At 42.7% G+C, this 27,832-nt stretch overlaps 1 protein-coding gene across 1 annotated transcript; it reads left to right on the top strand.

Moving 5' to 3' along the window:
• Positions 1-925: 925 nt before the first annotated feature.
• LOC140318417 (centrosome and spindle pole-associated protein 1-like) lies at positions 926-16,098 on the top strand. Its single transcript, XM_072396232.1, is given in 29 exon segments — positions 926-1,001; positions 1,442-1,605; positions 2,472-2,544; positions 2,737-2,840; positions 3,044-3,109; positions 4,284-4,585; positions 4,697-4,797; positions 4,935-5,031; positions 5,130-5,187; positions 5,279-5,541; positions 7,788-7,906; positions 8,021-8,162; positions 8,817-8,937; positions 10,138-10,285; positions 10,386-10,562; positions 10,793-10,905; positions 11,036-11,185; positions 11,299-11,442; positions 12,142-12,255; positions 12,356-12,422; positions 12,624-12,750; positions 14,125-14,264; positions 14,347-14,363; positions 14,365-14,470; positions 14,910-14,950; positions 15,036-15,096; positions 15,228-15,337; positions 15,420-15,531; positions 15,757-16,098. Coding segments are annotated over 28 exon segments (3,360 nt in total). The 5' UTR covers positions 926-1,001; positions 1,442-1,500; the 3' UTR covers positions 15,939-16,098.
• Positions 16,099-27,832: the final 11,734 nt, after the last annotated feature.

Raw genomic sequence — 27,832 nt, 5'->3', positions numbered from 1 at the left:
AATATTTTTCCACCCCCAAAAAAACTACCAACAGAGTAAAACTGGTTGTTTAAAATGGTTTTAATTGGACATGAGTGCAACATGTGTTCCTCTACAGGTGGGTCGGTTTTCCAAAGGAGAGCAGGACTGTGCTCAGCTTCCTTCCCTCTCAATATCATGACAAAAGTAGAGTCAGTCAGAAGAAAAACAGGAAGTGTGGCGCTTTGCCACCAAAATAAAACCAGCGGTTCCACTTGGGGAACAGATGTCTGTACAGAACCTAATTTCCCAGTCAACAGTCAAAGACCTACACATGTTATATTTCTAAATTTCATCAATTGTTCAGTTATGAATTAAACTACCTAATCCCTCTAAGCTTTGTTTTGTGACCTGTATTGACTAAAGTTCTTGTTAAATAATACTTCCAGATTAACATTTTATTGACTGACTCAGTGCAACTAATTTAGTAGAAGGTTGATTCAACAAACCAAGACACTATGTTATATTTACACGCTGTCATGAGGTAAATCAAACTTATTTCTGTTGCTAGCTGTCTTTATTCACAGTTTTGACAGGAAATATGTGCAAGAAAATGACTTTTTCTGAAGGCTTGCAATAGGAATACTATTTAATGCTAAAGTTCTACCTCTCTCAGATGTCCTGTGTTAGAATATGTCAGAACTGTACTGCAGGTGCTGCTGTGGAGCAGGTTTGTTTTTCTATGAATTCTCTGAAAGTGATGCAGCAGTGGTGCCAAATTAGTCTTACTATCTAGTTTCCATTTCGGTATGAACATCTAAAAACAATGTAAAAGATGTATGTCTTTATATACTGTCTAAGTCGATAACGCGGAAACCCAGCAGATGGCAAATAATTTCTATTGTGATCTTTCGTTTTCTATCTTATTTTGACACCTGAAGCCGGAAGTACTAAAACTGTCACAATTAGCTTGCCAAAGATGTTGGGCTAAGTAGGTAACCGTTGCAGCGCTAACATTTTGAAGCGAAAACCCCCGAAAGGTGGTAGGTTCGTTGATTTCTGACTTTAGAAAACGAACGGTTGCCGAGAAGGAGGCGAGCTTACCATTAGCTGAGATTGGCGCTCATATTTTGTATTGTTCTTTTTGGATTTTCTTTGGCTTTGCTTATCTCGGCTAACACGTTAGCCGAGATAAGCTCTAGCTTACTTTAACCATTAATAACTATGATGTGTTACAGTTTTAGTACTTGTATTACTGTACTTGTATGATAGCATTGTTAATTGCTGAGGTTATAAAGTTAAGCCTGCTAATTCTGTCTGTGAGGAATATGACGCTTGTCATAGTTGCCTGACAACGAACAATTAAAGAGACAGTAACGTTGGTCTGTCCTTGATATTATACGCAGCGCTGACTGAATTGTTGTTAACATTTTCAAACTTCTATGGTCACAGTTGTCCATTTATTCCGCTTTCTCTGCTTTAGGTACTGATGTAAAACGAATGGCACGTTGTGCTATCTGCTGTGTTGTGTAGCTTTGATGAATGGAGATGGATGACGAGCTGGAGAGCTTCATCAGAGAGCGCAAGGCGCGAGTGGCTGAGGATAAAGCCAGTTTAGAACAGGACCCCCCTTACATGGAGATGAAGGTACGTCTGGATGACCGGTGGTTCCACTGGTGCAGTTATAACTGAGACATACATTTAGCTGAATAAACACTCCACCTATCTTTTTATTTTGTATTTATTTGGATCACCAGAACGTGTTGTGTGGCTTTGTCTGCCACTACCTTCAGAGTAATACCACAGTTCAGTTTCAGAGCTTCACTGAATCATGTGTGTCAAAGGTTTTTAACCCTAACAAAGCGAATTTCTTATTCTTTTTGTTAGGCTCTACTCTTTTAGTTTAATCTGTACAATCTGTGGCTACAGCAGCCTCTTCAGGTAGTCTTCTTCAACATTCCCTGTTTAAGGAATGTGCAACATCGCACGTATTGTGGAAAAGTCTTGATCCACCTCTTGGTTCTTCATATTTTGCTTCCAAGCAACCCCATTATTTCGTAATCTTTTAAAGGATATTTGAGTAATAGTTCTCCAGGTTTTCTGAAAGTCTTTAAGAGTTTTTTTCTTTGGGCTTTGGCTGTTTTTTTCACTCATATTCAGTCTAGTCTAATAATTTTCAGTGAAATGTGTTAATTGGGTTGTTGTGTCATTCAAGGGACCCATGTCAGGGGATGAACCGGTATCGTGTCTACGCCTAAACAACTTTAAATTGTATCTAAAGGTGCTTTGTTTTTAGCAGCCTGTTGCAAAGATGCATCATTTGTTTCAATAAATGGCTGCAACTACGTCCTGTTTTCTTCACCACACATGAGTAAATAAGGGGTGACTCAACACTTAAAGCTGTGTCATTATATATCATTCTTAAGTGTTTATTGGTTAATGTCACTTATGTGTTGACATTATTTTACACCCCCAGTTTCAATCCTGGCTTCTTCTCTGTTTTTGACTGACAGGCAAAACCACACAGAGCCTATGGGTCCACGGTGAAGGAGAACATCCCTCCCAAGCTTATGGCACAGGGAAAAGGTACTGATGACAGCTGCGACTAATCAATTTTTCTGCAATTGTTATCAAAGCTTATCCTGTTCAGAAGAAAAATACACGAAGCCTGTTTGTCTCTGCTTGTTGTGGATGTTTAATGGTGGCAGTTGTCTCGTTTTGGCACAAAACCTTTCACCATCTGTCCCTTGTTGAACTTTGACGGATGTGTTTTGCCAGACGAGAGTTGCGTTGTGGGTCTACCGCTCGGTATGGAGTATGAGAAGAAGAAGCAGAGGCTGCAGCATGAGCTCCGCATGGACTACAGGCGCTACATGGCTCAGGTGACTGTGTGCTTGCAGGCCACTTCTGGTTTAGATTATTTTCTTCTGTCAATGGTTCTAAATTTCCCTTGTTCCATTACTAGGATTAGTTTAATTAACTTTGAACTCCAGTCATCACTGATTTGGGCACAATCAGCGATCCCGTCCTAAAACTTCTTCAGTGCTTTTCTTGCTGAATGCTCGTCTCACATTTTATATTGCAGAAAAAACACTTTGACCCCGAAGAGCCCGGAGTTTTAAGCCATTATGACAACAGGAGATCTGTCAAGGTAAATGTCTCTTCTCACATGTCAGCTGCTCATAGTTTGTCAATATTTCCTCTCAAAGAAAAACAGGACAAGCATCCCATCATTACAGGATGGCTGCTTTCATGGTTGACCGATCAGACTCACTTGAAAGGTTTAACTTGGAATCACCTCGTAAAATAGCGAGTATAAATATGCAAACCGGTCTGCAGATAAGAGAGTGTTTTCAGGCCTTGTTGAGCTGTGCCTGGCTGATTGGCAGGAAACATGGCTCCAGCAAAGAGAGTCATCAGTGGAAACACTGGAATGGAGGAGTTAATCTCCCTCAGCTAAGGTAATTCAGCTCAGAGTGAGGCAAAAGCTGTTGCTGGTTCCCAGTTAGCGGAGTCTAAAACTTGGAGCATGTACAAACAAAATTGGAAAGTTTTAAATGGGAAACCAAGGAAGACGCCAAAATGTCAGGACAGAAAACTGACAATGAAAACACGAAATGCACAACAAGATGAAGGCGTCTTTGGAGACCTCAGAAAGAGCAGAACAGGCCCGTCTACCAACTTCATAAGAAGAGGCTGTGTGGAACGTTCACAGGTTTAAATACCAACATATCAGGTACATTCTCCTGATGTACCAACTCAGCAGCTGTTTCAAAGAGGAAAAACAGGCACCGCAGTACAAGAACAACAGGAGAAGAACAGCCCGGCTGAAAAGCCACTGCTGGCCTTCTGCTGCTCAGCAAGAGAGGCCAAAAAAACCTTTTGCAAACAGCCAAAAAGCTTCTATTTCTGTGGGTTTAGTCACTCATCTTGTACGTGAGGAGGTATATGCTTAAATGGTTGATGAACAGGTCATGAGACTGAGGGCTGTGGCAAAACATTTAGTACGTTCCCCTGGTGGAAGTTCAATGTCTGTTTTAGGGTGTGTTCAGGCTCATTAATTGTGTGCCTTTCTCGCAGTTTTGCAAGTGGTTTTGATCTTTGAGGCCTCAGCTTTATCTCCACCGTATTCAAAGCCAGGTTTGCAGTATGTCCTGCTCTGGGATCATTTCGTGATAATTGATAATTCTTGATAATTAACATGATAAAAACAACACTACCCTATCAGTTAAACCACTGTTGTGTGTAATTTTCGGCCTAATTAGTTGACTTCTTCGTCCCCACTTATTAAACGTGACTTCAGTGATGTATTTTTTCTCTGGCAGCTCCCACTTGAGGAGCCGGCTGGTGTTTTCCCCAAACACAGAGACAGGGCTGCTGTAACAGAGGACAGAGGGTCGCACAGAACGCTGCGCCTCGCTGAGGTCACGAGCCCGTCCATCGAGGAGGACGAGGGGCCTTCATCAGCGCTCCCTCGGTATCGCGGCCAGCAGGGGAGGCCAGGCGACCGGGATTCAGAAGAGGAGGAGCGTTTCAGAGAGCTGGAGCCGACGGAAGGCAGAAGGCGCCGGCCTCTGGGAGGTGGAACCAGCTTTGAGAAGAGCCAAACCATTCGAAACGATATCAGGTAGATGGCGGGATCTGAGGCTTTGTGTGTGTATTCTTAAAAACCTAAACAACATGCTGAAGTATCTAAGTGGTTTGGTTTACAATATCTTTATTATTTTTGCATTTACAGGGAAAAGAGGGAGAATCTAGTTGGTATAAGCAGAGAAGGAAGGAGATCAAGAACGCTGTGTAAGAATGAGAACACAGAGTTCGCCACTGGTCTTATGATAGGTAAAAGATTTACAGCTGGGCAGCTTCTCTTCTAGACGAGATCTAGGAAATGTATGTGTTTTAAATATCTGGAACACCCTCACTCTCCAAAGAGAATACATAACGTACCTGTTGCACTGTGTGCTCCGTGTCTTTAGGAGCGGCTGATACAGACGAGACTCTGCAGAGGAGGAAGGAGCGCTACAGACAGGAGCTGCAAGAGCAGATAGCCGAGCAGCACCGCAACAAGAAGAGGTGCGTCCTCACTAATCCACCTCTTGTGACAGCCAGTGCATGGCCTGAATGTTTCATGCAGACTGGTAACAGTACGCATGTTTGGTGTTTGTTTGCAGGGAAAAAGATTTGGAGCTTAAAGTTGCTGCAACAGGAGCAAATGACCCCGAGAAGCAGGTTGGCTGCCGGCTGACATCACACACTTTGGTAAAGAATATATTTACAGTATGCTCCTTTTTCATCAGTTTAGTCTTTGTTCACGTTCCAGCCGCACCGGATCAGGCAGTTCGGACTGAACAGAGGAACGGGTCCTCCGGTTTTGGAGCGTTCAGCGACAGGAGAGAGCGGATCATCATCCAGAGCTTTACCCAGTGATGAGAAGACTGCGGTCAGAGAAAGGAAGATGCCTCCTCCTGAGCAGCCACATGTTGCCTTCCAGTCTCCTCTGCTGGAGTACAGCTCTGCCCTCGGCCTGTCTCCCAGCAGTCAGCCTGCCGCTCCCTCCTTCCCAAGTGCCATGGACCTTCCCAGGTATTCCTGGAACTTCAGCTTAGCCTCTTTTAGTTTCATCTAGCACACTCTTGTGCTGAAATACTCTGTTGTGTAACTCGCAGGGCCGGATTTAGGAGGATGTGGGCCCCTGGGCTTGAGCCAATGTGCAGGCCCCTGCTTTATCATGGTTATATATATATATATGTGTGTGTGTGTGTTTTGGTACAGATGACAAGCAGCAGACACTTCACAAGATACAATTTAATAAGCCATTTGTCACAAACTACAAACAACCCTGAAATGGTTTCTAGAAAAACAAAACCACAGATCAGGGTTCCAAACTACAATATGCTGTCGGCATCACAAAATAAAATCCTTGAATTGCTGCTGTTGTTGCATGGACTTCAACACAAACTATAAAACATCTAGTGCAAGAAAGTGCAACTCTCAAATATACTTTAACAAAGCCATATGAACAAGCAAAAAATAACCCAGCATTGCAAGCTCTTCACAAGTGGAAATAAAGGTATCAAAACTCAGTGAGTACAGACTCACATAAAGCTTCCCCAGTATGACTTTCAATGGGTAGAAACTTCAGAAAGCGTTCCTGAGAGTGTCCTTCAGGTGACACATATCTCAACACAAATGTAAGCTGATCAACATGTGCCACATCTGGCGTGGAGTCAACAGTGATTTCGCCATTTTTACTTCACTGACTACTTCTGATAAAACACGATCCCCCATCAGCGGGGAAATGCATTTCCATATTTCTCTATGTGAGACTTCAGAAAGGGATCAAACTCGCTGATTAATTCCAGAATACCCAGATAATTCCCATTATCAGTTCGGCCAAAGATGTCACTGGATCCTCTAAGAGCCAGACTTCTCTCTGCCAAAAACTTGACAACGGACACAACTCTTCTCAACACTTCAGTCCAATATGCACACTCCGACTCAAATTGTTTCTGCAGTTCTGTGTCTATCCTTCCGCTGGCTGTTGCAAGTGTAATATATGTCAGCATTGCTTTTCTGTGATTCTGCTGTTTTCGTGCTCTTTCATGCGTTCGGATGCGTGCTTCCAGTCACTGAAACCGTTTCAAAGCATGACTGACTTTTAGCATCGCTGAAAAAGCTACACGCAAAGCAAAACACAGTGGATGGAGAGTAAAGCAGCCACTGTCTTTGGATGTACTCACCATTTCCAAGCTTGCGTTTAAAGTGCGATCCGGAAAAGAGCCGCTTCTGATGTTTGTACGCCCGTTCCGATGCTAGCATTCATATTTTGACAGCTCCCGCGCGGACTTCACTTTCCCCCCACTTTTCCCCCATTGCGCAGGATCAGTACTGTACGCATTATCCGTGGTCATGGTTACGTCCGCCGCGTGTATGAATGAGTGTATGAATGGTTAGAAAGCACGTAGTTATGTATAGACTGTATGAGTGTGTGTGAATGGATGAATGTGGCGTGTAGTGTTAGAAGCACTTTGAGGGGTCAGCTAGACTAGAAAAGCGCTTTACAAGTACAGTCCATTTACAAAAATACCAAACAGCATCTGGGGCCCCCAAAGCGCCGGGGCCCTGGGCTAGAGCCCCGGTAAGCCCCTGCTAAAGTCCAGCAGTGGTAACTCGCCCCACAGCTCTGAGCAAACGCACACAACTAGATTTGATGAAGCGATTTATCATTACGTTATTGCAAAAATTTGACAAAAACTGATTTAAAAATAAATAAATAAACAAATGCTCCCATAGAGAAAAGTGGGATTTTGCTGAAACAGTTGGGAAAACCCGGCCCTGTTCGGCGCCCTGAGACTCAGCCTTACTTTATAGTTGAAACCCAATTCTAAGTTCATAAAAGATTTTTTTTTTATGTCGCTTTGGGTGGGATTTTTCCTCAGAATGTAAGGGTGAGGGTACGGTGATGTCACTCACCTGTAGAATATGCAGCCTTTTTCTGTTTTAAGCTAATTTAATGCACATAAGTTCTCCTCTTTATGCACATGCATCAATGTGTAAAAACTAAGTAAGACACAGTGGATTGATTTAAAACTGTCTCCAGTAAGGCGGTCACCGAAGTGGCACCCCTGCAAATAACTTCTAAAATGTTCCAGTTAGAAATGCTGTTCCTACTATTGTAAAAAGTAACTTTATTATGATGTTAATTTGAATTCAAGTTATGTGTATTCTAGTCGTAAAACAATGTGAAAACAGTTAGAACCAGACAAGCGAGCTTCATTCTGTGTTGTATAACATCCTGAATATTTTTCTGTCAATCTGTGTCCCTCCAGAAATCCTCTGTTTCTTCCTCACCCTCCTCCTTCTCTAAGTGAAGCTCACAGAAGCCCGTATGGAGAATTCCACCAGCACTACGGCACCAGAAACCTGCTCGACCCAAACATGGCGTACTGTAAGTGTTGGTCTGTCGGGTCTTTTTGGCAGATCTGTGCTTGTTAAACTAAGAGAGGAAAAAAAAGCCACACTCAGCATTATCCCTCAGTTTGTTTTCAACTCGTCTGTCCAGATGGACATTTGGCCGTTCCTGGTGCTGGGTTTCCCATGTCGTACTGGACTGTACCACCAGGGGGAGCTGCGCCCAGCCGCTTTGGCAACCACAGCCCTCGCAGCCAGCACAGTGGAGGCGGCTTCCCTGAGCCTCCTGTACAGTACGTGTCTCCTCAAAAAAAAAAAAAAAAACTCCCCGAAGGTGCAGCACGGTCATCTGTTTTACTTTCACACTTCTCAGTCGTCTTTGTGAGCCCAGTTTCGACCCAAATGCCAGTTTTTAATGAAACAAATTGCATTGGAGGTGAAGTTATGTTCGCAAAAATAATCTAACTTGAATGTCTCATCTTCCCAGCTATTTCTATCACAGCAGAAATGATCAATTATTCCATCCTGCCTGTGTTTCTAACACCATAAGTTGCCTCTAAGGTAGCAGAGGGCTTCATGTATTCATATATTTACACGTTTCCTGTAAGAACAGAAGCTCAGGAAGCCCACACCTTTCAAAAAAGTTCAGTGTACTCTCTGTTGGTTAGCTCCAGGGCCTTGTTAGGCATCGCTCGCCTTTCTTCTTCTGCTCTTCAGGAATTTAAAACTTACAAAGACCTTTTACTGGATGCAGAATTTGAGTACTGCAGAAGGAAGAAAGGAATCAGCATTTTTCAGTTGTTTTCAGTGCAGCCACAGTCATTCAGTGTGATTGGAAAGGGACTCCAGTGGAACGGTTCAATTTAATTTGGGGTAGAGAGAAATATGTGGTTAGAGATGGTGGAATAACACTTTCTTCGGGTCTGAACAGTGTGATTCTGCAACAGTTCTAACAGGCCCAGCAATGAGTCTGCAGCTGTGGATTCACAAGGCGTGGGCTTCCCCTCAGAGAGGCCCAGATCAACCAGGGACCGGATTCTGAGCTACAGAGACGCCCTCAAACAACAGGTGGGTCCACAGGAAAGACTTCTGCTTGATTAGTTCATCAAGTAAACTGGATTATTACCATCATCACCCACAGGAATTCTAATCTTTCTCAGAAAAAATGACAACTAATGGACCTGATGCTTAGATTGAGCAACTTTACCACAGTAATATACACTAAAAGTTTCAGGTTTTATTCCAATGTTATTACAACTGTTCCTCTTTGATTTAGTTTATTTTCAGAGAAAAAACAGTCAGTTTTTTACTGTTTGTGTTAGGAAGGGAATTAAACGCAGGCAGAAATCCATTTACTGTGTCCCTGGAGCAGTGACGACTGTAATCCTGTGAGGAAACGCACTGATTGAGTTTGTCTCGGATCTTATTTGGCCACAACTCGCATTGCTTGAGAATACAAAGACAATTAGTGACAGAAAGCTTTTGCTTTGACTGCACCCTAGTCTGCGCCATGTTGGCCGGAGTCTTCCAGGAGAGGGAACAGCGATCCTTACAACGTAAAGGTAAAACGGATGCAGCTAGGAGTGGATTATTAGAGCAGAGGTAATGTCCTCTCCTTAGAGTCGACAGTAGAAATAGTTTGTGCACCTCAGTCCCATCCCAGTCCCTCCAGTCTTCCTCTGAAATCCTGCAAGATAAAGAAATTCTCTAGGAATTAGTCTGGCATCCAGATTCCTGCAGGCTTACTGTCATTGTGTGTGATTTTCAGTACTGTTCTAAAGTTTGGGTCACCTCTCATTTATCTTTGGCCTGAAAAACAGGACATGGGTGCAGTGATTTATTAAATCAGATTCAAAAATGGGAGGAAAATAGTATTTAAGACAATGGAAATGTCAAAAGAAAATCCTGTCAAAGAAAATGGAACAAATGATGTGTCTTTGTGACAGGCGGCTAGTACCAACATATCTAAGGACACAATTAAAAGCTGTCTGTTATGTGTCGACATAACGCCGGTTCATCCCTTCGGTTAGGAGCCTTTTTTAATGCTTGAATGATTCATGGGTCAGTGTTGAGTGGCTTAACAAATCCAAATTAAGTTCCTCTACGATTAGAAAATTGCGCTTGATCAGAAAATCATTGTTTTACAGTACACGGATCGCCGATGTTTACTCCCTCAAATTAGCCACTTATAAAGAATATTTCCATTTTCTTTATGGTATCATTTGACACCTAGTGAGCATTAAGTAACTTTAGAAAAACTGTTTGTAGATCCAGGAGCAGCAGGAGCGCAGGCGTCTGGAGCAGGAGGAGAGGGAGCGCTACGAGGCCCAGCTGGAGGCTGACATGAAGAACCACCAGCCGTGGGGGAGAGGCGGAGGAGGGGCCCCGCTCAGGGACAGCACCGGCAACCTCATTGGTGGGTCCTCTTTCCTTTTCTCCCGTTTGAAACGGTGAACGGTACGCAGGCAGCGCGAGGCTTTTGGAATGATCTGAACTTGTGTTTCCCGACCGCCCAGCTGACCTCAACCAGATGCACAAGCTGAACGAGGAGGCCTACAGCAACCCGGAGCAGTGGCAGAGGAGAGCCACGGCCGCCATGACGGCCCGCCGGGCAGAGCAGCGCGACCCCGCCGAGAGGGTCTCTGCAGCTGTAGCAGAGTGCAGTAACCACGACGCCAGTGACAGGATCTCAAGTAACCGTCCTTCTTCTTCATGTTTTTTTGTGTGGAAAAACATTTACAGAAGGAGAATCTTTAAAAAAAAAAAAAAAACTACATTAAGTGTGTAAAGTTGAGCTCGGTCTTCGATCACAGTCGAGTCTCACTGAGTTTTCTCTTTTACTGCTCGATGAAAAATGAATTTAGGAGATAAAGTCCATTCGTCAAACTGGGACTACAATTCTTCTTCTCTGCTTCTTTTGTAGGCTTCACTCACGTCCAAACGCCGCAGTTTGCCAGAGGCAACGTGTTTGCCAACCAGCCCACCGAACAGCAGCTCCAGGAGCAGGACAAGTACAAAGCTTACCTCAGGCAGCAGGCATGTGCTCCCCAGCACGAGGAAAAGGGATCTTTAAACTGGAGTTAAACAAGTTTAGCTTTCTGCCTCTCAGGAAAACGGCTCCAGCAGTTAACAACTGTGGTCCTCTGGACCTGCGTGTGTTTTCCAGATTGAGGAGAAAATGCGTAAAAAAGCAGAGGAAAGGGAACAAACCAGACTGGAGGAGGAGAAAGAGGAGAGGAGGCTGGCAGAGCAGAGGGCGCGCATCCAGAGGGAGTATGAGGAGGAGCAAGAGAGGAAGAGAAGGAAAGAAATGGAGGTTTATTTTGCCATTTTACGTATCGTAAAGTTGAAAGACTTTAAAGTTGCCTGGATTGTTATCCATCTGACCCACTTGTTACCTCTCTCATCTTCTGCTTCTCTGTCTCTCAGCAAAAGGCCAAAAACGAGGAGCTGATTCGGCTGGCTGAGCAGAGGAGGAAGGAGGCGGAGAAGAAAAAGGAGGAGGCAGAGGAGAAGGAGAACGCAGCACTGAGGAGCCAGTGTGAGAGGGAGAGGCAGGCCCAAGTGGAGGAGGTCAGTCCGAAGATTCAACGCTCACTTCAGTCCTAATATACTCCTAATGTCTTTGCTCTGACTATTTGCTGTGCTGTTCTTCATTTTTTAATCGTCAGGCAACCGGCCAGCTTCCAACACTGTGAGTGGAAGCAGTAACAAAGTAACAATTTCACTGGTGTATCAGAGCCCTTAATGAGCAAGAAAGAGTGACGTATGAGTTCCTTAATTCTGTTTTCAAACTGTTATCAGGATGCAGGATGAACCAGTCATGTGACAAAGAAAGTACACCTTTTTTAAATTCGAGGTTTTGTTGATCAGGAATCAACTGGTCCTTGCTTTGTCTTAAAATCAGACAAATACAACCTCAGAAGATCAACAACACATGACACATTACACTCTGATCTGGGCTGGTTCTGCAGCCACAGGACCTGGGCACCTTGCAGTCATTGAGTCCACCATGAACTCCTCTGTATACCAAAGTATTCGAGAGTCACATGTGAGGCCATCTGTCTGACAGATGAAGCTTGTCTGAAACTGTACATTTCCCTTCCTCATGGTTGCAGATTGGATGGAATCACCTGTTCCTTCATTTCACCTGCAGCCGTCCTAACATCACCTCTGTTGGTCTTGAATGACATCTAAAGGCAGACGGCGGGTAACAACCACAGAGCAATCGGCACAAATCGTCTTAAACTGCGTTTGGTTGTGTGTCTTTAGGTCCGCAGGGAGCCTTCACCTCCAATCCCCACCCTGCAGAAGAAACATGGCACACAGCAGTACACCCCCCGGCCCCCGACAGCTGACAGCCAGCACTCAACAGCTCCCTTGTCTGTAAGTCAAATATACCTCTGTCTTAAAAAGAAGTGATAGTTTTTGAACCCTTCCTCTTCTGTATTGAAAAGCATTTTTTTCTTGGTGTTTTCTTTTTCAGGACCGCTCCTTATCGGGTCTTCAGTCCCCTCCTGTCCCTGCTTGTCGGAACCAGCTCAGAGCTGCAGGTACTGCACGCACACAGAATGAGTTTTAAGTTCGTTCCACTGTTTTTTTGACCCTTCGCTCAATGGTTCGTGTCTGCGTTTTTACCCGGCGATCCGAGCTCATTCTAGAGAATTGGTGGTCGTTGTGAGCGTGTATTTCAGGGCGTGTGTGTGTGTGTGTGTGTGTGTGTGTGTGTGTGTGTGTGTGTGTGTGTGTTTCAGGGGACCGCCGGGACCTGTTCAGTGAGCTGTCGGCGCTGCGTCGGCAGCTTCGCAGCGAACAGAAACGCCTGGAGAGTCGTCTGCAGCAGGGCGACTGGGAGGAGCTGGAGTCCCCCCTGAGTCACAGGTCAGAGCCACGCAGAGCTGCACTCTGACTGAAACCTCGTGGTGTTGATCACATTAAGTGCTGCGTGTTGCTTCATATATGCACACTCATTAAAGTTAGCTGAAAACTTTTTTTTCCAATGGTTAAAGATTAGCTTAAAGTGGCCATAAATGATGGAAAAAGATGTTGTCTTGAGTCCACGTTTTACAACATTAACAAAACGCACTCGATTTGCGTCTTTTTGACTGAATTTGTGTGTAAAACACATGTATTTACGGCGGGTCAACACAGCAGAGCAGCCTTTGACTCAGTGCCACAGTGTGGACTGAAAGCGTCATCATTGCTGCTCCCTCACTACTTATAGGACGTAAAGGGTTGAGTAAAGTTCAGGGTCTCTATCCCACCGATCAGAGCGCTCCCAGTTTGAAGAATCAGAGGGTTTTATGTGGTCGGGCTGAATTTAAAGCTTTTCAGAAAGGGATCATGAAGTAGAGTGAATGTTAAACAAATCAAAGCACCGTCTGATGAAGTGGGAAGAAGTTTGTTGTTTTAGATGGCAAAAGATTCTTCTCTTCTCAACACAGCTGACAGCAGTCTGCTTCATGTGGGTGAGGGTGTCACCCCAGGGGTCAGGTGGCAATGTAAATATCTAAATAATACATCATCCAATTCCTTAATGAAGAATATGTCATGTTTTTTCAGGTGATTGAACAAATTAGTGGTGTTGCTCTGCTGGGCAGACGCTACTTTGTTAAACTCTTTGCAAATAACTTGCTCTTGTTTAACGTTTCTTGCCCTGAATCCGAAACGAGTCCAGACAATGGATGTCGCCCCGTTTCGAGGCACAAGCTCCTCGCCGTCCCCAGATGCTTCTGTATTCTTCTCGGCTTTCGACATGACTTGCTCTCATCAGTCTAACTCATAGACTGTCTAACTCTTGACTGTCCAGCTCGCTGCCTTACACTGCGCGCTTGTTATTTAGGCAGCTTAATGAAGCCTTAACCGTGTTTTCGCCCCCTGGTGGTTTGTAGACTACTGGTTGAGAAGGTGTGGTTAGATGCAGGCAGCAGAGCTGCATTTTGAATCGTTGACGATCAGGTTCATTTAATGGCCACCAAAACTGTGATCACGATCAAAATACGATTAATTGCGCCGCCCTACTTTATGGCTGATTTGACTAAAAAAATACAAAACTATCTTTGAACATGTATTTCCACCTGTCTGTGGCCACTTCCACACTCTGCTAACGGTTAATGGAAAACAAGAAATGACCCAAACCCACGGGGGAAGTATCTGAATTAAGGTTAAGGTGGAACGGCCTGTCAGACTTCATGGCCACGACTGTCTGCAAGGAATCTGCTGATCCAGACAAGCGTTTTGTCCTCGTTTGTCCAGACATCGGGAGCGACCTGCCGTGGATGTGTTCGACATGGCCAGGCTCCGGCTCCAGGCTCCGGTCCGAAGGCAGAGCTCCAGAACCGCGGAGCCCAGAAACCTGCTGCGTATCCACGACTCTCTTCAGCTTAAATACTCAGGTAACACGGGATCTGGATTGTACTCCGCTGTAAACCAGCATCGTGAGGCTGACTGGTTTTTGTGTGTGCATTTATGAGACAGACGGGGAGTCGAGGCTCCGGTGATGATGCCGTACTGGAGGAAATGGGCGTGGCCAGCTGGAGGAGTCGGGACTACAGAGATTCATATCAGCAGTTCAGCAGTCAGAGATCTACAGTCCAGGACGGTAAGAACGCGTTTTTGTTTTTAATCTCTTACTCATTTTCTCTCCAGTCTTTGAACTGGATCATTTTCATCCAAAGATGTCCTTCAAGAAGCCTGGAGAACTATTCCTGAAGACTACTTAAAGAAATGACAGAAAGCTTGTGTAAGAGGGTTCGGACTGTGTTGGAGAATAAAGGAGCTCAGACCAAAGATGGATTTTCATGCTCATTAGAACTGTACAAACTCTGTTTTTGCCTTCATATTCTGTATTTGTATCTCTGTTTGCACGGGTCTCAGTAAACTGCTGCATCTGTTTCCGGTTTTCCTCAGCATGTGTAAAGAATGGAAGAAGAGTGTTACAATACTTGTTTATATTCAAAGGTGAAAATTGGATCTGAAGCTTGCAATTTTGGGGGGTAATGAGGGGGAGAAAGGTAAAGAATGTGCTCTCTGGTTTTCAGATTATGTCGACTTGTCCCCACCACAACAGAACGATTATCTGGTGAGATAATGAGATCCAGCTCTATGGAAATCCAACATTGTATGTGGTGCATCATGTGACCTGTCCCATTGTGACTGTGTTTCAGAGGAGTGTGAGCGGAGGATCGGGAAGAAGTTTCCTGCTCGATTCAGAGAGCGCTTTCATTGGTAAGACCTAAACACGTGGAAGTGCTTCCACCTTTCAAATAGGAGGACTTTAAAACTGTTTAGCTAGTTTGTGTGTCGATTTTTACTTTTGATCGTGTGTGTGTGTGTGTGTGTGTGTGTGTTGCGTTGAGACCCCCTAGGCGATGCCTCCCCGGTGCCTCATGCTCCAGAGCTGGAGAGGATCCGTCAGCTGTCGGCCAGGGAGAGGAGGAGGCTGGCCAAACAGTCGCAGCAGTCCCAGGTACTCTGCTTAAATGCTGGCAGCTTGGCCATTTTATGTGTGCTTGTGTGGTGAAAAGCTGCAGTCTTATGTTCACTTCCAGGAGCGAGCTGCTTCCAGCCACCTTACTGGCCATCGTGACGGCGAATCAGGTGTGCGGCTGCGGCGCGATGCAGAGCCGAGCAGCGACTGGAGAAGCCAGAACAGGACAGCCGGTACAACTCTAACATTCAAATCTGCTGGGTGCCGTATTGCCAGTTCTTGGATGCATTTTTTGGGGAAATGAGTTAGAAAATTTGTGGCTGCTTTAAATCACTATGGAAACTGTTGATGAGGCTTTTTTTCTCTGCTGGAAATACGTTGGTGTTCTGAACAATGTGAGTTCTGTAGCAGCAGGTGAGGAGGAGGAGTAACGGACAGCTCTGCCTGTGTTTCTGCAGCACCGCCGGACGCTTCTGACGACGACTCCTCCCCCGCCCAGTTTTCCCCTGGCAGTCTTTACACTCGGAGCTCAGCGGAAACTGTCGCCACAGATCCTTGGATGCGACCGGGAACGTCACACACAGTGAAATGTTTGGACCGACCTCTGAAGAGAGACCGACTGACCTCAAGAGTACCTTGACCCCAAAATGCTGGAGGGGAGACGTTCCATTTTTAACACCTAAATCGCTCTCTGAATCTTTGAACTGTGAGATCATGATTGGTTTTAATTTAATGTTTTCACGACTGTAAGAGTTTATTATTGTGTTAACTAAATTATGTTTTTAATAAATTCTATTTTTATAAAATATACTATTGTGCTGTAGATGTAAAGCCCCCAAAGAGATCATGCTTTTAGATCACAAACTGCACTATAGGTTACCAGTATGTGGCTCCAAAGTGAAACTTCAGTGAATAAATGAAGACGTACAGAAGTCACATGACTCGAAAATGCACACAGAGCATTTACCACAACTAATGAGATTCTTTATTTCTGTTGTTCCACGTGCTCTCAGTCATCGGGCTTTCCACCTCGTTGATTTACGGATGACGATCCCGATATCAATAGAATGAAATATCGATACTGTGTTGATGATACAGATTGCTGATAAAACTCAAATCAGGGATTCAGTCAGTTCTACAGTTTCTTTCCTGATATTTTGTGTACAATCCAATTAACAAAGAAAAGGCCAAAAGAGGTGAATTAATTGAATTTTTTTCTCAAGTTCGGTATTGCGATAATATAGTTATTGTGAATGTTTTCAGTCACGATAATCGCGTTGTGAAAGTCACATTGAGACAGCTCCAGTAAGGCCCTTCAGGTCTGGCAAAAGTTGAGAAAAAAATCTTATCAATAAGAATAGCTTCAAGACCAAGAAGCATGTATCTTAGTGTAGCGTAAAGAATCGGGTCAGACCTCTGTAATCCAGGCCAGGAATTCAATTAAATTTCAATTCAGTTTTATTTATATAGCGCCAAATTACAACAATTGTCATCTCAAGGCACTTAAATAATATAGTTCAAGCCAACTGGAATTCAGTTCATTGTAATCATAATCCAATGAAATCCAAATAATTAATTTAAAAATAATCCAATTAATTCATATAGAGTCAATTGATAAACAATATCCTGGCTAAGGAAACCAACAGATTGCACCGAAACTTGTCTTCAGTCCAATCTCCCGTCCTGAGCGTGCCTGTGGCGACTGTGGAAAGGAACGACTCCCTTTTAACAGGAAGAAACCTCTGACAGAACCAGACTCAGGAAGGGTGGCCATCCGCCTCGACCAGCTGGGGTTTGAGAAGACAGAAAAGAGGGAAAAGAGGGGGGAAAAACACCATAACGCCATTCAAAGGATATCTGTTGGAACAGGGAAACACAAGTTAATAACCACAATAATGTCACATGTACATAAAATCAATTGTGAAATTAAACAGGGGGAAAAGAGAGCAAAGTGAGGAAAGGTGTGACAGATGAGGTCCCCCAGCAGTCTACGCCTATAGCAGCTTAACTATGGGATGTTTCAGGATTACCTGAGCCATCCCTAACTAGAAGCTTTATCAAAAAGGAAAGTTTTAAGACTAATCTTAAAAGTGGAAAGGGTGTCTGCTTCCCGGACATTTACTGGCAGCTTATTCCACAAGAGAGGGGCCTGATAACTGAAGGCTCTACCTCCCATTCTACTTTTAGAAACTCTGGGAACAACAAGTAAACCTGCAGTTTGGGAAGTGTCCAGTCTTACAGTCTTACAGCACTGATGTCTAAGTCACAAAATGCAATACAAACACTGAAAATTGTACTTTCAGTGAAGCAACCATCCTTTGGTTAAAAATACACTTGCACTCATTGAGGCCTGATGTGATTTACCTTGATGGCTGCCTTCAAGACTCCAGCACTTGTTTCCCCAAATAAAAATGCTGAGCCCGTGGTCATTCAATAATGAGATCTTCCATTTTTCCTTTTGTCAGGTGCAAGAAAGTCTCATTTGGGGTATTGCGGCACAACGTGTTCTGGGGGGACATGTTTAATCCCGCCCAGATAAGGCATTCAAGAAAAAAAAAGAACCAGCATTAGAGTTCCAAATGAAATCATCTTTGTTTTTTGTCAAACTGAAGCAGCCGTGAGGAGGAGAGTTGCACGATTGACTGCACTGAAGGCAAAACTCCATTTCTGATAGCTGGAAATGACTGTGAGCTGTGTTCGATGAGCCCAGCTTTGTGGAAACAAGGTTCCACTGCTTTACTAAATCACATTTAAAGGTAAAATAAATCAGAACATTGTATTGTATTCCTGCTTGCTCTGAGGCTCCTTTTTGTGTAAAGCTGAGGGTAATGTTTGTGCTCAAGCTGTAGGATCTCGAAAATCCTAAATCTACACTTTATGACTAAATACTAAACATATCTGTGCACTGCAAGCTGAAAACAAACCCATTTCTAATGGGTTACAAGATTGAAACTCATCTTTATTATCAATATAGTGCCTTATAAAACCCATGCATGGGACTGAAATTAATACACTGCTTAATTAGCAGCTCTTGCATTTATTGGTGTGATTCGAACATCTTGGCCCACCTCTCTCCTTTTTCTTTTTTTATTTGCCAAACAAAACAAAAGCTAACCGGCAGGTAATGGCAGTAGGTAGAGGTAACAGGAGAGTAATCCTTACAATGGGCCACTTCTTTCCAGCATGCGACACAGTGTGATGTACTATCACATTATCTACATTCAAACTTATTTCCTGATTTTTAAATGCTGGTGTTCACACTAAATCAATATGGTTAGGATTAAGTTCTGAGATGCTTAGACATTTCCATATGTTGCATTATTTATTTACCGTCGGCGGAGCATTTCTGGGTAGTTTGTAAATGACCATGTTTGTTCTCTTCTCTGTGGGGAGGCTCTCGTGTCACACACATTAAAAGTGAGCTGAGGAACTATCATCTACACCGTCTCCCAAACCAGAGCAAGTAAAAAGAAAAGGCTGTGAAGCTTTAGAGCCCACAGCTATTTGTGAAACAGATTTGTTTTTTCTCACTGAGAACAGACTGCTTCAGTGCAGCTGCAGGGTCAGTAAATTCAAAGTGGGATTGTAAAATGTATTTGAAAATACGCACATGTCAGTTTTAGTACCTTAAATGAGCTAACTTGACTTTTCTGCATGCATACACGTCTCTTCATCCTCATCATTGTGCTCGCTCTCTTGTGCACAACATTCACTTTTTTGATGCCATCTCTTTCCTGCCTGGAGAGCACTCCCCCCTCCTTCTATTCTCCATCTGTATGAGTGATGACCTTCCCGAGCAGTGGATAGGAAGCAGGATAGAAGCCATCTAAACTCCACTATGCCCCCATTAGTCAACCAGACACCCCAGTGTCAATATACCTACACCTTCCTCCCACTCAGCATTACTCTGACTCAGGAAGGCTGCAGTAGCCTTCCTGAGTCAGAGTATAGCATAGCATGACTAGCAGCTTCATCCAAAACTTGTCTGTAATGACAAAAATCTCTTTAGCATGTTCAAACAATTTATTGCTCCAATCTAATTTGATGGTGTTTTAAGTTTCCAGCTGGCACAAACCACACCACACCACCAGAGGAAGCCTTTCAGCTTTTTCTGCACATCCTGGTAGAATTTACCCTGGTGCCAGCTGCGTAAAATGCCCAGTTATTTCTAGTTTATAAAACGTAAAACAGGGCTGTGTGGTGGTTAGCACTGTGTCCTCACAGTGAGAGGGTTCCAGGTTCAACTGCCATCTGGGGCCTTTCTGTGTGGAGTTTGCATGTTCTCCCCATGTATGCATGGGTTCTCTCCAGGTACTCCAGCTTCATTCCACTGTCCAAAAACATGCATGTTAGGTTAATTGGTGTTTCTAAAATTGTCCTTAGGTGGTTGTTTGTCTCATTTGTCTCTGTGTGGCCCTGTGATGGACTGGCAACCTGTCCAGGGTGTACCCCACCTCTCGCCTGATGACCTCTGGGATAGGCTCCAGCCCCCCCGCAACCCAACCGATGGATTAAGCAGGTATAGAAAATGGATGGATGGAAAAAGTAAAATGGCTCTGAAGATCTCAGTTTTGCAATGAAGGATGGTTCAGTTCATCCATTCTTGGATAAACGATTCAATATAAGCACCTTTCACTTTTTCAGACCCAAGTATTTAAATTGTTACATACACAGATTGACTGCAGTGACCTACATTTATATCAAACAAGATGAAGGCCTTTTAGAGAACCATCACAATTCTGTATATCAATCAGGAAACAGGTTTTACATTTCAGGATGCTTTTTAAACCATGTCTTGTGTCTAGATGGTTGAAAGTCATTGTTTTGTATGCACTCCATTTAGCTCTGTTTGGGTCTCCACCACCTTTCTGTGGCAAAAAATTGGACTTTTTAAACTGCACTGCTTTTTTTTCCTCAGCTGGTTACTAGCTTAGCTGGAGCCCCGTTTGGTGTTGGGCGGTTATCCGACCATTTAGTCTATCAGAGAATTGGTTTGTCTTGTTTGGTTCAAATAGCTGCCTCCTGTGACTGGAAATCATGCTCATAAGCCAGAGCAAACAAGGAGAACAAGTTCAGGGCTAGCAAGAGCGGCGAGATTAGTTTAAAGGTGCTAAGATGCTCATTAGGGCTAAAGGGAAACTGCAGAATTGTGTGATAGTTCCTCGTTGGTATGGGCAGTCTACTCTTTAAACAAAATCATCTGATTCCACATTTAGAATGAGATTATTCATTCAGCTTTGGGGAAAAAATACACCAGCTCTTAGGATTCCAAGCTGAACATTAATTCATTCCTAAAGGCCCTTTTAGAAGGAATTGTCATAATCTGCTAAATTCTTTCACTTTTCAACTTTTAAGTTCATTAGTGCCCATTTTATGTTTCAGTCCTAATAAATCACTTTGGTGGCAGAAAAAGATGCAACAGGCCACCATCCCAGCCATTATACCCTCAACACTCCAGCTCTTTACAGAGGAGTGCCTTCTGCATTCAGATTCCCTCACCTTTTTTTATAGAGGCAATATTGCCCTCTGGTTTTTAAAATCAGAAGTCCACTCCACATGTGTGTGTGTGTGTGTGTGTGTATCAGAGGAGGAAAACACTTACACATCTGTGTAAATGCCTTCATTGCTTGTCCGAGGCAGCGTGATGAGAATCCCATTCATATTGGTCAGTTTTATGAAACCATCATGACTAACAAATACTGCAGCTTCCTATATGCTGGTTAGAATATGGTGCCTATAAGGAAGAGATCACAGTGTAATGGATGTCATTGGGACATCAGGTGTACGACAATGATACCTTTTTTGTTGTGTTTTAAATATTTTGCATAGGCTTCATATGTAAGTATTGTATGAAGTGCTGGTGTGAGCATGGTTTTAATTATTCTGAGGTTTTATTTAAGCAATGGTCTACATGAAATCAGTAATTGCATCCAGTCTCCCCACTGGATGGCAGTAGTGTATTAGACAGACATACTTGTTTCACTGTCATTTAAAGGTCCAGCTCCACAGAGTAAACCTCAGACTGCGATAACATATTCACACACAAGTCTGACTAGGCTCATTTCAGTAGCCACAGTGAGTATGATTATGAATATATTTAAATGCATTTGGACTGAGACTGTGAACTCTGTTCAGAGTACCACACTCATTTTTTTAAAAATGCCATTTTTTGTGTCTTTGCATACCCCAACCCTCTATATTCTTCCCCTCTCTGGCTCATTGCCCCCCCACACCCCTCCCGTTTTGCTTTTCTCTCTTCCTCCCTCCATTGCTTCTCAAGTTCAAGCCAAGAAGCATCAAACTAACTTTTGGATCAATTGTTTGATCATTGCATACAACATCCCTGCTTCGCCCAATTAAGCTGACACACACTCACACAAACACACACTTTCACACATTTGTGTGGCCTATCCCTTATGTTACCTCTGGGATATAGCTGACAAATGACAGCACAACTCGTCTGCCAACCCTGAGTCTCTTGCTCTGCAGGGTGTGTGAGTGTGTGTGTGTGTGTGTGTGTGTTACTGGTAGAGAAAAAAATCGTTGAGGGACATAGGGACATGGAGGGGCGCATTGGCAAGATTCTTGTTCTTTGATTGGTTGAGGGGAACATCCTGCAGAGTTATGGATTTTTGACAGAAAAGATAGTTTGCTTCGACCATGTTGCTCACTAGACTATGAAAAACAGGTTATTTTCTTTGTGTCTGAGTACAAACCAACAAACCAAACATCTTCGCTCGTAATATTTGCCCATTTATGGATGTTTCCTGTTGGATTTCAGGATCAGAAACACTTTAGGGAAGAACCAGAGAATCAAAAAGCCACTAAAGGTTGCACCTTTATGGAAAATGTCAGTCTGATACGGCGAATCTGCTTAAGACAGGTGCACATACGAGCACTGCTATTATCATTAACTTTTATCACAACTTTTTATATTTCTGACAAAAGGTAAGGTCCAGACCCCTATCCAAAGATAGACTTTGACTTTGGGTCAGGGTAAGGACAATTCTTCTTAGCAGCCACATCAATGTCACAGACCTTTCCATGTAAAGAATAAGCGGTTCTACACCGAACTCGTCCTCCATGCTAGAGATCCAAATTCCAGGCAAATATAAACTAATCAGCTTGTTGATGTTTCCTCTCATTCCCAGTTTCTCTCTAACATGCAGGAAGTTTCACGACAGATGATCTGCTTCCTCTTGTCTGGCCTCATTCTCTCATGTTTTGGTTGTTTTGGATGTTTTCATCCTGCTTTTCCGTCCTGCTTCCTACTCACCCTCATACTTCATTTTGTCATCAAGACTCTGGTCCAGAGGTATTCTTACATTCTATTTTTCAAGCCAATCACTCTGATCTCCGTTCATTTAACCTCTCCTCTGTTCTGTCCTTCTTCCAGGCTTATTTTTGTGAAACCTGCCTCTTTCCCGTCTTTATATCTTCCAGATGCCCGAGGAGCCTCATTACAAGTCTGTGCCACCTCTCATCCTGGTCAACCACCACCAGAGCTTTGGATGACGGAGCCTCTTCAGCAACAGGGAGAGGCGAGGTGAAAGCTGGGAATCTGTGCATCAACAAAACTCAACCATGATCTGTTCCACTGTCAAAATGACAAAAGCAGCATGGACTTGTAGCCTGATTGAAATGTGCACAAGCTAATGAAGGATGTTAGAAATGGCAATTGAGGTACAGATAAAAAGAAGAAAAGCATTCAAGGCCAAAGTTAGGGAGATTCGGTATAAACAGATGCTTTAATTAGCCAACTGCGAAGTTCCTGAAGCTGTGTGTGTGTTTGATGGAATTAATTAGTAGAATGTAAGATGAAACACAGAAAAATCAACAAAGTGGCATCTCTATAAAGGTTAACAACCACTCATCCTCTTCTCTCCGCCTCTCTTCCCTTTACTTTCTTTTTCCGATCCTTCCTCCCTGAGTGTTCGTTAGCGAGGGAAAGAGAAATGAGAGCAGGAAGAAGAATGAAAATGAGGAGCAAAGACAAACACAAAGATTCAGGAACTCTCTTAAATCAAAGCAGTAGCTCAAAGTGTTATCAGCTTTATTAACTCAACACACACACTCACACAAACACCTGTCTGTTGTTTGGAAGCACACAAATCAAATTCTGCCCCACAGAAACAAAGGGGAGCTTCAGCTTGAAGGCGGTGTCACTGTACAGATTACAGGTAGAGGCAAAGAGATTACTGCGAAGCTAAAATTGAGTGTCTAGTTTCTGATGTCTGTCTCTCTGCCTGACTGCTAGTTGTTTTAATAATATTTGGGTGAAGGAGAGGAAAAAAAGAGATGGATGGGACAGTTATGAGACAGGGTGATGTGCCCGTAGCCCAAAGATGAGTCGAGACACAGAAGTGACCGGAATTGTGAATGTTTTCTGTGATTGTGGTTTCTGGGAGTTGTGAGCCATCACGCAGTTTTTACACTGATTTACATCATGCCCCATTCTTCCTCCCAGTTGGTGGCAGCATCCTCTCTCGAGTGTACCAATAAGATAATTTGTTTTTCTGTTCTGTGGGTGAAGTAAAAACAAATCTGTGGATATATTTTTCTTCTAAAAGTCTCAAAGTCCAGTTGTACAAGGCAGCTGGTTTCTTACAATCACAACAGAATTTGCCCCACCACACATTATAATAACAGCTTCAAGAGAGGCCAGTGATTGTGGTTGTATCATAATGGCTACATTTGAAAAAGGAGTCTTTTTCTTAGTAGAAAATGTGTTTTTGTCCTCTCTGAATGGCTTTGACACATGCTGTATCTTACAGACTGGCTTTTGCCTCCACTGATTTGATTGATTAAAACTAGTTCACAATAGTTGACCTCAACAAAAGTTGAAAAATTGACCTGTAGAGTATGTTATGAAAGAGCTTGTCCTTTTCCAAACTCTTTCCAATGGAGAGTTCAAGGATTCTGCATAAATAGAAATGAGATCAGATTCACAATCATATATGGTCATGATAAAAGATGCTGTGTATAATCCAAATATGGTTCCGACATTCAAGATCAACAGATGTGGCATCCCAATGGCTCTGATGAACAGATATTTCAGTCAGGTCTCACAGGAAAACCTTTATTTTTTTTTTACAATTTTCATGCTACTCGGGGTATCAGGAATTACAGCAGTCAAGGCAAAAAAAGACAAAAGAGTGTAAAACTATTTGACTGTCTTAAGCTAGGAAAAAAAAACGAGATTTAAGAACATGTTTGTGCATTAAAACAAAGCTAGAATCAGATATTACTCCTAGAATTTTAGCTGCATGGGAGATATTATTTGAAAGGCTACCAGGATTCAAACTAACAGTGCTGGAAAATTTATGGAACCATGCAGAATGACCTCTAACTTATCGTGACTGAATTTAAGGAGATTTTGGGCCATCCAGGATCCAATGTCAAAAAGACAAGATGTGAGATTAGCAAGGTTGCTGGGACCTGTGGGTTCTAGCAGCATGTATACCTGAGAGTCATCAGCGTAATAGTTTGGCCTTGAATAAGCTGGTCAAGAGGCAGGGTGTGAATATAGAACAGAAGAGGGCCAAGGATCAAGCCTTTGGGTACACCACAAGTCAGCTGAGCCGTTAAGGATTATTCAGAATGACCGAAAAGGTTGTCAAAGGTTCAATTCCATCCAATGAACTCTGAAGGATGCAAGGAGGATGTTTCCATCAAAGATGGTGGTTTAATCTAAGAAATTCAAATATAGGTCTGTCCTCTGTAGGTCATCGGCCATCTTAACAAGAGCTGTCTCTATACTATGAAGTGCTTTAAATTCAGATTTAAAATGTTTAAAATCATTGTTATCATTCATAAATGATTTCAACTGTGCAGAGATGACCAAGAGAGTTTGGAGATTGGTCTGTAGTTACTAAACAGATAAGCAGTTTAGTAATAAAAACTGGAACAGAATATATGGTTATTTTTATACATAATTGCTTGCTTTAAATTTGCATGACACAGTAGTCGTGTGTGTAGCTCCACCCCTCAACCTCTGACACAAAACAAGAGATATAAATTTCCTGACTATTTTGCATTGAATGAATGACAGCCTCATACGTCTCAGCTGTATTTTGTGCTATTTGCTAATTATTGACAGTTAGCATGCTAACATGATACTGTAGAGTAGAAATAAAGAAAAAAATGAATGTTTGTAAAATCCAACAGATATACAACAGTGCATTCTGAATGTTTTCAGACTTGCATTTCTTCATCATTTTGTTTCTTTGAGACTCATGGGTTCAACTTCACACAATTTCCTACAAAGACAAAGCAAGATTTGTGAACTTCACAAAGAAGGAAATATTTTGGTAAGTATTATGGTCTTTGAGCAATAACAGACTTAAAAAACAAACGAATAATACAAGATTTGGAGTGGGCAAGCCAGAGTCCACAGCGGCCTCTCGTGTCCAAGAAAGTTCCGAGGTTTTGCTTGAACTTGTTCATACGAGCACATTCTATTTTCAAAGTCTCCATCTATTGTTCTCAAATCATTAATGTCCAAAATTCCACAGTGATAGGTAACTGTATAGACACAATGTACATACTTGCCTCCTTTTTGTTTCCAAAGACTCGTGGCACAATACAATAGCCTAAAAAAAACTTGTCGTCTCACAGTTTTGAAGCTATGCGGACAAACATTTGTATTTTACAGTTTCTGGTGAGACTGGGCTGTGATATTTCTTTGGTATTTATTTGGTATATGGTTTTGTGAGGAGCCCCTGCTACATATGAAAAGTGTATCTCCTAATCCCTTATTCCAATCTGGATACAGATTTTGCCTCTGGTCACAATGCACACCGGTTGAGGCTAACAATGTGACAGAGTATTGTGGAGGGCAGAGCACAGCAACCTACGATGCTCTTCAAAACTAATCTCCAGGCCACATCCTCGAAGTCTGTTTTATCAGGGCTGGAGAGCTGCTGGAGTGTGTTTGCTGTCTGTGTCAATATCTATTCCTATTTGTATTCCTCTTTTCAATTTACTTGTATTATAGCTATTGACATTTTTCCTCAGACTAAGAATCCCCTTTGAACATATTTGACCCACAGTAGTACATAGTAGGTGACTTTGTGATACATTTATCCCACTGTACATGTGTTTATTTATCTTCATCATTTGATCTATGACAGTCTAAGGCAATTTGTTGCAAATAAAAGTGCAGCTTATGTTGTGTGTGTGTTATTGACCTAGGAGGGTAAGTGTGCCGTTTTTACTGCTGTTTTATAGTCCATTACAAGCTCCTAACTGCAGCCCGATGGCCTGTTCAGTTCCTTTTAGTCGGTATCTCTTTACAGAGTTAAGTAGCTAAATAACGACAGCAGACGGATCATCAGTACGAGCGGAGCCGCTACACAGTCAAAGACACAGGCAGTCACTTTTTGGCAGGAGAGACAGACTCCACCACTTGAGCTGGGTTTCTGCCCAACTGTCAAGCTGTCCAACCTCAAACTAACTTTAGAAATGTTTGAATTAGGTTTGTTTCCACCCATTTTCTCAATGCAGGAAAAAGAATTTGCCTCCTGAAACCTGCTCCTTCTGACAGAAAGCCGACAATTCTTCGGACAACTGATAAGTAATGGTCAAGCTATTTTCATTCCTTAGTGACAGCTACATTTCAAACTGTGTACAGACAGAATAAAGAAAGACTCCTTTGATGGCCATGCATCCATAGTGGACAACCAACACATTTTTTGGAGGTTTTGCACAACTGGTGGTTAAACTTATATATATATATATATATATATATATATATATATGTATATTTTTTTTTAAGATGAAAATGAATAGTATTTAATTTTCAATAAAAAAGATTTTGTGTTTTGCACCATCAGAGTTAGAGAGTTGCCTTTACATTCAAATCAATGTCAACATGTCATGTTCTCTATTCAGCAAATACACGCAAGAGCATCCAATTTCTGATATCATTCAAAATAGTTCCAGAAAGATCAATTTAAGCTGTAGACTGGAGAAGTGGCAATAATCTTTAGCTTCCTCTGGGCTGTGATGGTGCATGTGACAGAATTCAAGCTTGGTGATAGCAAGAAGAAGTTTCTGTTGAAACAAATTTGTTCACAACCTTTTGATAGCCTATTAGCCTTTGAATTCTTACTGTATCCTGGGGGGTATAAGGTTCTTCTGAATTCTCTAATTATTTTGCTCCACTATCCTTTTGCCTGTGAATGGGAAAATCGATCTAAGTTTTTAACCTTATTAACATATCCATGAAGTGTCTTGTGTGTGTTATAATCATAAGTAAAATCAGCAAAAGTTGAGAATTTCTTCTTTAGATTAGCAGAGCACCACTTACAGTCTCAGAAAGGTCAGACAGTGTCACGGTTTGGAGGTGGAGGTGAAGAAGGACCCAGATGCAGACAGAAGCCAGGAGGAAACTTAAATCTGTTTATTGAGAAACAAAAAGCGCAGCAAAGCTGGAACAACATAAAACTAAGCTAAACATAAAACTAAGAAAATAACAAAACCAGATTGTACATTACCAGGAACTAGACTGATGGGGAAAACCATGGGTTGCTA

The sequence above is a fragment of the Leuresthes tenuis genome, unplaced genomic scaffold, assembly GCF_036924035.1.
Source record: "Leuresthes tenuis unplaced genomic scaffold, fLeuTen1.0.hap1 SCAF_11, whole genome shotgun sequence".
In the NCBI taxonomy this organism is placed as follows: Eukaryota; Metazoa; Chordata; class Actinopteri; order Atheriniformes; family Atherinopsidae; genus Leuresthes; species Leuresthes tenuis.
The sequence above is the reverse complement of the archived record's forward strand: the minus strand, read 5'-3'. Positions and strand labels throughout refer to the sequence as shown.